Source organism: Argopecten irradians, chromosome 7 (genome assembly GCF_041381155.1).
Source record: "Argopecten irradians isolate NY chromosome 7, Ai_NY, whole genome shotgun sequence".
In the NCBI taxonomy this organism is placed as follows: domain Eukaryota; kingdom Metazoa; phylum Mollusca; class Bivalvia; order Pectinida; family Pectinidae; genus Argopecten; species Argopecten irradians.
In genome coordinates this window covers 31,312,646-31,324,194 of record NC_091140.1, presented here as the reverse complement: position 1 = coordinate 31,324,194, position 11,549 = coordinate 31,312,646, and the positions used below count along the sequence as shown (strand labels likewise).

At 35.4% G+C, this 11,549-nt stretch overlaps 1 protein-coding gene across 3 annotated transcripts in view; it reads left to right on the top strand.

The window, feature by feature from the left end:
* The window catches only part of LOC138328136 (circadian locomoter output cycles protein kaput-like), a 31,421-nt gene that overhangs the window by 12,627 nt on the left and 7,245 nt on the right, over positions 1-11,549 (top strand). For 2 of the 3 annotated variants that reach the window (XM_069274786.1, XM_069274784.1), the window contains 8 exons: positions 2,971-3,078; positions 3,781-3,955; positions 4,553-4,659; positions 4,883-5,030; positions 5,769-5,896; positions 7,742-7,992; positions 8,703-8,792; positions 10,534-10,741. In XM_069274786.1, coding sequence (XP_069130887.1) covers positions 2,971-3,078; positions 3,781-3,955; positions 4,553-4,659; positions 4,883-5,030; positions 5,769-5,896; positions 7,742-7,992; positions 8,703-8,792; positions 10,534-10,741 — 1,215 coding nt within the window. The remainder of the gene's footprint in view (positions 1-2,970; positions 3,079-3,780; positions 3,956-4,552; positions 4,660-4,882; positions 5,031-5,768; positions 5,897-7,741; positions 7,993-8,702; positions 8,793-10,533; positions 10,742-11,549) is intronic. The other variant, XM_069274785.1, reaches the window with a different exon arrangement.

The following is an 11,549-nucleotide window of genomic DNA, read 5'->3' as shown; positions in this document are numbered from 1 at the left end:
GGGCACCAATCGGTCATAAATTATACATGTTACATTTTGGTACTGATGGGTCAAAAGATGGCCGACAGGCCACCATCTTGGATTTTGATAATTGCAGTTTGTTATCGCAATTTCTCAGAAATTACTAAAGCGATCTGTCTCAAATTTTATATGTAGGTTCCCCCAGGACCTCAGTTGTGTATAAGCATTTTGGGACCGATCTGTCAACAAGATGGCCGACAAGTAGCCATCTTGGGTTTTAATAATTGAAGTTTGTTATATACATGTATATCAAAAAGAACTGGAAGGATATATCTCAAATTCTTATGTAGTAATATGTAGTAAATGTTTGAAAAGCAGAGAAAAGAACCCTCTTTCCATTGTTATTGCCAAGATCATTCTTTGGTGGGCACCAAGATCCCTCTTGGATCGCTTGTAAAGTTATACATCATTTTGTCACACTAGTGACATATAACTATTTTGAGATCACTTTTGGTAAACTGTAGATGTGCAATTTTTGCAGACCTGACCAGGAACCGTGATGGCCACCATGGCATGCCTATTAGTCAAAATATTGAACAATAAAGGAACATGGTTGAGAACACAAATCTAATACAATTATAGACATTGCTGTGCCTAATAAATCAACTTTAAATGATGTGACTTTTCAAAAAGTATTTTTCTTCTGCGAAATAGAATCTATTTACTGGTAAAACAATGTCATATCATCATTCAGGGGAGGTCAGTCTTGTCAAATATGGCTCTGTGGAGATTGGGGGAACTTAAAAGCTGACAATGCAACTTAAAAAGTATACATTTGAGATAAAAAGAAAATTTTAAAAAATTTAAAAAATTTGTTTCTGAGACAACCCCTTGCGTTTCTAAGGACGGGCAGTCGCCATTTTGTTTTAACTCTGCTTGGATACAATACGCCTACCGACCCCTATATAAAGCGCGTGAATCGACACACGTGCCTCAGTCCATATACACCTAGGGCCCTAGTTGTGCACATTGCATTATTTGGGCACCAATCGGTCATAAATTATACATGTTACATTTTGGTACTGATGGGTCAACAAGATGGCCGACAGGCCACCATCTTGGATTTTGATAATTGCAGTTTGTTATCGCAATTTCTCAGAAAATACTAAAGCGATCTGTCTCAAATTTTATATGTAGGTTCCCCCAGGACCTCAGTTGTGCATAAGCATTTTGGGACCGATCTGTCAACAAGATGGCCGACAGGTAGCCATCTTGGGTTTTAATAATTGAAGTTTGTTATATATATCAAAAAGTACTGGAAGGATATATCTCAAATTCTTATGTAGTAATATGTAGTAAAAGTTTGAAAAGCAGAGAAAAGAACCCTTTTTCCATTGTTATTGCCAAGATCATTCTTTGGTGGGCACCAAGATCCCTCTTGGATCGCTTGTAAAGTTATACATCATTTTGTCACTAGTGACATATAACTATTTTGAGATCACTTTTGGTAAACTGTAGATGTGCAATTTTTGCAGACCTGACCAGGAACCATGATGGCCACCATGGCATGCCTATTAGTCAAAATATTGAACAATAAAGGAATATGGCTGAGAACACAAATCTAATACAATTATAGACATTGCTGTGCCTAATAAATCAACTTTAAATGATGTGACTTTTCAAAAAGTATTTTTCTTCTGCGAAATAGAATCTATTTACTGGTAAAACAATGTCATGTCATCATTCAGGGGAGGTCAGTCTTGTCAAATATGGCTCTGTGGAGATTGGGGGGACTTAAAGCTGAAAGTATACATTTGAGATAAAAAAAAATAAAAAAAATTTTTTTTCAAAATTTGTTTCTGAGACAACCCCTTGCGTTTCTAAGGACGGGCAGTCGCCATTTTGTTTTAACTCTGCTTGGATACAATACGCCTACCAACCCTATATAAAGCGCGTGAATCGACACACGTGCGCTCAGTCATGTACATATACACCTAGTAGTTGTCCACTGTGTATCACCTACTTATACATAAACAAAACCCCTTACCTGTAAATATGTGTAGGGCTTGTTCAGTAGGCAATCACGTCAATTCCTTTAAGCTGTCATTTAGATGTTTCACAAATTGAACTTTCCACACAAATGAATAGAAATCCCAATAATAAGCCACATATCTTCACGTATACTATCGTACCCGATGTACTCGAATGGCCACGTGCCATGACCACCTGTCCTGAACAAGTGACGCTTCCATATATATAAACTACCGAAGGCACACACATGTACATGTGCGTGTAATATCTAATCTATATTGAAGTGCTTTATTAGCGCGTATTTGACATATTTTGGGATCTAGCTGACACTTTTACTTCAATGAAACCTTGTCAGGTGAGTGCAGTGTTTATTTTGAGTTTGAGAGTTTGACAAGTTATCTGCTATAAGAATTTCCGAGTTTGTTTACGTTATAATCAAAATGGATCTCGCATGCCGAAAGAATGTATGGATTCATTCATTAATTTTCATTCAACTGTACAGATCTATATATGGTTCTTATAAACTTCATTTGAGAAATATTTGAACTTACTAACATTTTATTCTCTTATTGCATGGCCTCAGTTTATATGTAAACAAGTCCAGGGTATATAGTACAGTAGATCTAGAGGGTCAGGTGTAAGTTGTTACACCTTGAACAGCGAGCTTCGACTGATTGCACGTGTGTGTGGTTCACGCGCTTTATATAGGGGTCAGTACCCGGTGTTGTATCCAAGCAGAGCTAAAACAAAATGGCGACTGCCCGTCCTTAGAAATGCAAGGGGTTGTCTCAGAAACGAATTTTTAAAAAAAATATTGAAAAAGATATATTTTAATTTCAAATGTATACTTTTTTAACTTGCATTGTCAGCTTTAATGTGAATATAACAGATCTATATATATATACCTGTATGTTTTAATACATTATATACTTGTTGATTGAATTAATTTATTAATCTTTTAATGCTTATCTATTCCAGAAAAGAACCAAATGAAGTTCAGCTGTCATTTTCAAAGAGGTAGCTTAAAGGCAGAAGAAAATGATGTATATGAGTCTGTCACATTTACAGGATTTCAATACTGGAACGGTAAGTTAAAAACGTTGAAGTTTTGTCTATCAGTACAATTTTCACACTGTTGCCTCTTTTGGCAAAGGTGTTAATTTTTAATCTTAAAAGTAAATTAAAATCGTTGGTGTCTATCAGTACAATTTTCAGATTGTTGCCTCTTTTGGCAAAGGCGTTTTTTGTTGTTTGATTTTAATCTTAAAAGGAAATTAAAACTGTTGGTGTCTATCAGTACAATTTTCAGATTGTTGCCTCATTTGGCAAAGGTGTTGGTTTTTTTCAATCTTAAAAGGAAATTAAAATTGTTGGTCAAGCGGCTAGACTAAAATTTCAGTTTTGTCCTGCTCTAAATTGGCTGAAGGCCATGTCCCCTTTCTCATGCAATATGGAATAAATCATGTCTATTAAATCAAGATTTTATCCCAATATTCATCGTTCTTATAATGAGATGTGTTATTTCAGATAATAGGGTGTTAGTTTTCAGATAAAGGAATTATAGCTGATAACTACCGAATCACAAGACTACCTGAAATTTATCTTAAGTTGGATTTCCTTCATTTTACAGAAATAGAGACTTGTAGTTTACATCCATCATTTATTGTGTTAAATATTGCAGTTAATTTACACATTACCTCGTGGTCGAGAAGCGAGTTTGATATCAGAATACTATAGCATTAATGCTATAGATTATTGATTTATGATACACTATAAACATTTTTGTAGTTGTATCCGACGACGATTCCCAGACTGGCATGCAGCCTCCCACCAATTGTTTCTGTTGTACCGTACGATTAAAGAGCTCCCAGTTCATTAGAGAGATGTCAATCATCGACGAATCTCAGTCAGAGTTCACATCTCGGCACAGTTTAGAGTGGAAGTTCTTATTCCTTGATCACAGGTAAGTGGTTAATATGTAATGATCATTAGTACTGATTACTTTAAAATCTTTTTGAATACTTGTGTTTGACAAACAAAAATTTGTTGTCTATTTATTATAGGTTATATGAGGTAGTAAACCACTAAATACAAATTCATAATATTATTTGGAATCAGCTTAGAGCTTAAGCAATTATGTAGGATTTTTCAAGGTGAGTCTAGAACACTGATTTTCAAATTTTGAAGAGTTCAATATTTAATACAAAGAAATATACTGGATTCTCAAAACTTCAGGTGAGTCCCACAGGAAAATCCAGGACTGGTCAAGGCGAGCCTTGTAAATCAATGGGCCGCCTTACTGTAAATCAAATTATTGTTTCAACCCAAGACATATTCACGGCGATTTCATTTCACGATTTACATTTAAAGTGCTGTATTATATTTACATTTTTTTTTTTTTTAACCATTTTCTTTTAGTGAAATTTTTATCACGGATGAAATATGCAAAATTTAGTCACACATGAAAAGAATATTATTTGATTGATATATTTTGTATTTTGCTAGAGTAGCATATTAATGTTGTAACAGTAAGGTAGAATCTTTTTTTCTTCATACACAGGGCATCCCCGATTATTGGTTACCTCCCATTTGAAGTACTTGGCACCTCAGGGTTTGACTACTATCATCCAGACGACCTAGAACCTTTAGTTAAATGTCACGAACAATGTAAGTATTATAATGTATTATTCTCAGGTTACTGATTATGGTGCAAATTTGCAATTCTTTATTTAGCTTCAGTAAGAATTATATTTTGAAAGTCCAATGATCTGAACTTGTACAGAATTTTGGTTAAATTTTCTCTTTGCTTCTGGTAAAGATAATTTTTATCTTCATGCATACTAATTTAAAATTCCATGGTAATATTTATTTTTTTTCTTATCTGTTGTAGTGATGCAAATAGGCAAAGGAATGTCGTGTTTTTATCGATTTCTCACCAAAGGACAACAGTGGATATGGCTCAAGTCCAGTTATTACATCACGTACCATCAGTGGAACTCCAAACCAGAGTTTATCGTGTGTACAAACACAGTTGTAAGGTAAACAAAGTAGGAGGTTCTATATACAATAGGGGTACTATCAACGTAATCAATCAGATGTATGTTTTGTGGAAAGGTGTCCATTTTGTATTGCCTCGCTGGTATGAAGAAGACAAGTTCATGGAGTTCAAACAACCTTATGATTCTATATTTATATTATATATTTTGATATTTCTTTCACACAATGCCTGATATATGTAATTTATCACCTTAAAGTGTGAAAAAAACACCGGGAACACAGGACTTGGACAAACATTCATAAGCCACATATCCTCTAACTTACAATATCTGTGCTTGTGCTGATTCCGGTCTGTTTCACACCATGGTCTCTCAAGATGATTAATGTAATACACTTACCGGTGTGGAGATGCTGAATGGGCGCCTTTCTATCCAAAATACAACCGATTGATGATGTAGATTGACCATTTGGATTTTGACACTTCAGAAAGTACATGTTAATAGGTGGTCTCAATCAACATTGTAAAGTCTTTGATAGTTCTGCATATTTATTATGGAACAATTCAAACACAACATGCATATGACAGACACTAGTCATATATTGAATTTATGTACTAAAATATTTCCAAGGAAGAGATTAAAATAAAGAAAAAGCAGAGAGAAGATCTTTTTTTCCATAGGCATATATATGTTATTTGATAGTGGGCTCCAAGTTCCATTTGGGTTTTCTTGTTAGAATTAGTGAGGCTAACTATGATTTTAATCTATTTTATGAAATAGCTATGCTGATGTGCGTGCCCATGTGCGACAGGAAAAGAATCAGGAGGCTCCGAGTGTGAGTGCAGGAGCAGAAAATAGAAAGAGGTCACAGAGTCCATCAATGTCATCTGTTCTCTCTAGCCAGTCCGGTAAGTATTTCTCTCAGAGATGTTACATATGACTAATGACTTGATGTACATTACCGGGTATAAATATATCTGTGTTAGATGTATGATTACCTAATGTTTTTGGACCTGACTATAGTCTATACCAATGTCCTACCATATCCTGGGGAAAAAAATCTTTCTGGGAAAATTACCGGTGATATTCTATAGGTAGTTTGTTTGCGGGTATATTTTATTTTGGCAATATTGGGCCACATTACAGCCGTGCTACCCAAACTGAGAACGATGCATGTATATAAACCCCTACCGCTCTACTGCTGACTTGTATCGATGTATTGAATGAGTGTAGCTCTATAGTTATTTATAGACTCGAGTACTGTCGCCAATCCACAGGTAAATCGCGGGCGGCTCTGGCTACATTAGCTGTACCACTATTTCTGTGTGTTACACTAAATAACATTTCTATATTATATAAACACAATTGTAATTGTTACAAATACCTTAAAAACTTGTGTAACTTACACACCAGTGTACTTTGCACATGTATTAGGGCTGAAAATGCTGAAAAAATCTACTATTGGTATATTTTTGGGGGAAACTATGTCAGTTGAACCACAAATTCAATGTTATGAAGGTGGTAAATGCTTGACAACTTTCACAAAGAAGTTTTGTTTTTAGAAAAAATAACATAATATAATTGCATTATGTTTGTTTTTTTCTTTTATTGGCCACCAAACTGAAACAGTGAAATATATATCTTGCAGAACATGTCAAAAAATATTGGCAGTTCGCGTTACTCTGTACACATGTCAATGTCTGGAGATATTACACATGAATAGTTATCAGAACTATTTGAAAATATTATTATCTAGTTACTTAAAATTGCCACAATAAGTTATTAGTGTGTTTGAGATCATTAACAAACTTTAAAGAGCAATCGGATAGCAGATATGTTGGCTTGCAATAATCACATTGTGAGTTCACGACCACAAATGCACTACATTTTGTAGGTAACTAGATCAAAGCTGACGGCTAATTATATATAACAGTATGGTTAAAAATGCCACTAATAATATTACAAACCACTTATTGAAAATCCTAAACATAGGACAGTTTAGAACTCATCTTTTATATCCCACGTGTGTTTCGACTTTTTGCACACAGCCTGTAGCCAGGACACATGGCGATTCCCTACGTAATGAGCATTACTAGATCTATAAGAAGTTTCATATGCAATTTTACTAGAAATATGAAGATTTGTTAAAATATCTAAAGTAAAGACATACTAGTCAAGTGAATGTTGATGCAATCTGATGAATATTTGTTTTGTTTTTAAGTAGATACAGACGCATTGTTGATGATACACTGTATTGATTGGTTAAGCTAACTAGCCATTCAGTTTCGTTAAGCTGGATGAGAGGCCGGAGCGCAGCATCTATTACCAATTTACCTGTGGATTTGGCGACAGTACTCGAGTCTATAAATAACACGGCTACAGTATACTCATTCAATACATCGATACAATTCAGCAGTAGAGCGGTAGGGGTTTATATACACACGTCGTTCTCAGTTGGGGTTGCACAGCTGTAATATAATAGCAAAAACAATGCGAAATAATCAGAAAATTGTTGAATCGAGATAAACTCTTGTTGCCAGATCACAGATTTTAAAAAGGTTTCTTAAAATTTTATCCTTCATGTTCAAATTGCGAAAATTTTGACTAGCATGAATAACTGGCAATATAGTACAAAAGTCGTGTAATATGAATTTGTTTAGACATTTATAAATATGAATTGAAGTGGTCTACTATGTATTAAAGCATGTCCTTAAAATGTACTGTGCCAAAATATCCTACCATCTAAAATACAGGTAAGACATCAGACAAAGACAGTGTAGAGAGTTCACCAACACCGCACTCCACGTGTCGCAAAGATCCTACAGGCTCTGTAACACCCCAACTTCAACAGCTGCTTCAACAACGCATCAACCAACACAAAGCACTTCAACAGCAGCAACAACAGTTAACGACACAGATACAACTACTTCCTAAACCGAGTCTAGTGACAAGTCTACTCTCGGGAAAGGTGGCCACCATCACAAACATTCCGTCTGCTCTTGGGGTACGTAGGATCTTATTTGATGATTAAAGTGATCCCCTCTCATAGAAAATACAGTACATCGGATGCATAATTGAATTTTGCCAATTGCAAATATATTGAATTTTGAAATATTAAAAGTGCAAATATATTGAATTTTGAAGTATTCAAAATGCAAATATATTGAATTTTGAAGTATTTAAAATGCAAATATATTGAATTTGAAGGTATTTAAAATGCAAATATATTGAATTTTGAAGTATTCAAAATGCAAATATTTTGAATTTTGTAGATAAAATTGTTGATGTTGCTTTAAGCATCTGTACAACTCTTTGTATGAAAATATATTACACTGTATATATCAACATACAACTTGGTTTTGGCTGTAATGAAAACTAGTTATCAAATTTAAAGGAACTTTCCTCAACTATAATATTTTTCTCAGAAAAGAAACTGTAAAACACTTTATTTTTCGAATGATACAAGTTTTTGTGTAATTTTGCGAGAGAAAGCTTAAACGCAAATTATTGTTTCACCAAAAGTTGCATGGAACGTATATCTGAATGTCTGATTATAGCAATAATCTTAAATGTAAATTATTTACTCACAAATATATTGAAAATAATTATGATAAAAATATTGCAGACACTGAAATTGAGTTGTTTACAGTTACAAGTAATGACAGATGTAGATCTTGAGCCAGTTGAGTGACTATATCTACATTTCTGTTCCAGCAGTCCCAACAATTGAAGACACAATCAGTTCCATCTCCTCACTGTAACTTGCCGGTGGTAACTGTAATTCCAACAAAACATCCCACACAGGTAGATTAATCCTACATAAAAGGGACGGGTTGGTGTGGTTTGTACATAGTGTTAAATACAGTCTGTGTTACTCAGCTGACGGAACGGGTCGGTGTGGTTTGTACATAGTGTTAAATACTGTCTGTGTTACTCAGCTGACGGAGCATGTTGGTGTGGTTTGTACATAGTGTTAAATACAGTCTCTGTCACTCAGCTGACAGAGCGTGTTGGTGTGGTTTGTACATAGTGTTAAATACAGTCTGTGTTACTCAGCTGACGGAGTGGGTTGGTGTGGTTTGTACATAGTGTTAAATACAGTCTGTGTTACTCAGCTGACGGAGCATGTTGGTGTGGTTTGTACATAGTGTTAAATACAGTCTCTGTCACTCAGCTGACAGAGCGTGTTGGTTGTGTTTCGTATCAGTACATAGTGTTAAATACAGTCTGTGTTACTCAGCTGACGGAGCGGGTTGGTGTGGTTTGTACATAGTGTTAAATACAGTCTGTGTTACTCAGCTGACGGAGCGGGTTGGTGTGGTTTGTACATAGTGTTAAATACAGTCTGTGTTACTCAGCTGACGGAGCGGGTTGGTGTGGTTTGTACATAGTGTTAAATACAGTCTCTGTCACTCAGCTGACGGAGCGTGTTGGTGTGGTTTGTACATAGTGTTAAATACAGTCTGTGTTACTCAGCTGACGGAGCGGGTTGATGTGGTTTTTACATTGTGTTAAATACAGTCTCTGTCACTCAGCTGACGGAGCAAACTGCTTCCGCTCAGGCATTAGAGCTGTAGATTTTCACATCGTAGACCTGGGTTTGATTCCTGGTCAGGGCACTCGACAAGAATCATATGTGTATTTTGTCTAGCTGTTCTTCTACAATGGACAAGGTCTAGTAAGGGCCAGTTTTGGCACAACTTTAAATATGATTATAATCATTAGTCCGTTGCAATAGTTGGTCCTCTTTAAAGTATAAATTAAATAATAACTTTCCAGGAAAAGCGTCTTGATGCTTAGAAATGGTCATATATACCAACACACCGAAATTAGTTGATCATCGTCTGAAAATGAGAGTGATCATGCTACATGTTTATATCATCAATCACTAATATCATTTTTAGTTAAAAAACAGTCACAAACAGAAAGTGTATGATTACTAGTTCAAAAGTTGTATGTAATTTTCTGTTTTCTTACCCTTGATATCAGGAACAGAATGAAAAAATAAGAATGCAAAATTGCTTTTATTGAATACTATCAACCGAAGTGCATGTACTCTTGAAGTAGTTTTATTTTAAATATTGTTAAAAGACTGCGTTATACTTCGTACTTGCAACTATATTGTATTCCGTATTTGCGTATATATCCATTGTGATGTCATCATTTTGTGAGTGAAACTTAGTCGTTTTCTCTGAAAGTATGATGTTACACTCGCAAACTAATGACGTCACAATCAATACCTACCGGCAAGAGGCAGATTACTCTTGTCATATGCAAATATGGAATAAACATGTCGTCTGCAATTTCAACATATTTGGAGAGACATTAATTGAAGATTAAGAGCTGTTAATTTTTAGTTGTTGTTTTTTCTAAAGTTCTAAAGTAACCTACCTTCATAGATCATCAGCCCCTCAGAATGGACTGATTTTTTCTCCTTGAAATTTTTAAACCTCCTCTATGAATGTAATTTGTGCACCCTCAACTTCAAATTTTGTTTTTGCATAGGAAAAAGAAAGTTTTTACCGTAATCCCTATTTCTGTTTAGACTGTGCCTGCCCAGCAGGTACAGATGACTCCAGTTCAGCGGCAGCTATACAGCCAGCTGCTACAGAAACACAAGCTGTTACAACAGGCGATTCTAAAACAGCAGGAGGAGCTACAGATCATCAACCAACAACTGGCCCTATTCCAGCCCACAGTCATACCAGTGTTCCCCGGCGCTACCTCCATCGCGTCCGTCTCTACGATGCCAGGTAACAATTCATTATCATACTTTTCTTTACATAGGTTTTGAAGGTGAAACAGGCTAGCATTTTAGCCCACCATAATCAGATGGTGGGCTATTCAAATCGCCTTTCGCCCGTGGTCCGTCCTTCCTTCCGTCCCTTAACAATTCTTGTTAACGCTATTTCTCAGAAAGTGCTGAAGGGATCTCTCTCAAATTTCATATGTAGGCCTCTAGGGCCTTAGTTTTGCATATTGCATTTTGGGACCAATCCATCAACAAGATGGCCGCCAGGCAGCCATCTTGTATTTTGACAACTGTTACCGCTATTTCTCAGAAAGTAATGAAATGATCTGTCTCAAATTTCATATGCAGGTTCCCCTAGGGGTCTAGTTGTGCAGATTGCATGTTAGGACCAATCAGTCAACAAGATGGCTGACAGGTAGCCATCTTGGATTTTGATTATTGAAGTTTGTTAGTGTTATATATCTCAGAAATTACTGAAAGGATCTTTCACAAATTTAATATGTAGTAATATGTACCTGGTAGTAAAAGTTTGAAAAGCAGAGAAAAGATCCTCTTTCCATTGTCAGACATAGATCATTCTTTGGTGGGCGCCAAAATCCCTCTTGGTTCTCTTGTAAATAAATCGGTATTATTGTTATATCTCATTCATGTACGATTGTTTCTGATTAGTCATCACAGAATCTTATCTCAAAAGTACTAAAAAATTATCACAAAATCTGCCTTGTATATTTTATTGTGATGCTGAATGTATGATTTTATGATACTCATCTCGTAAGTTTTAATTACCGAAGCTTGTAAAAACAAAAATG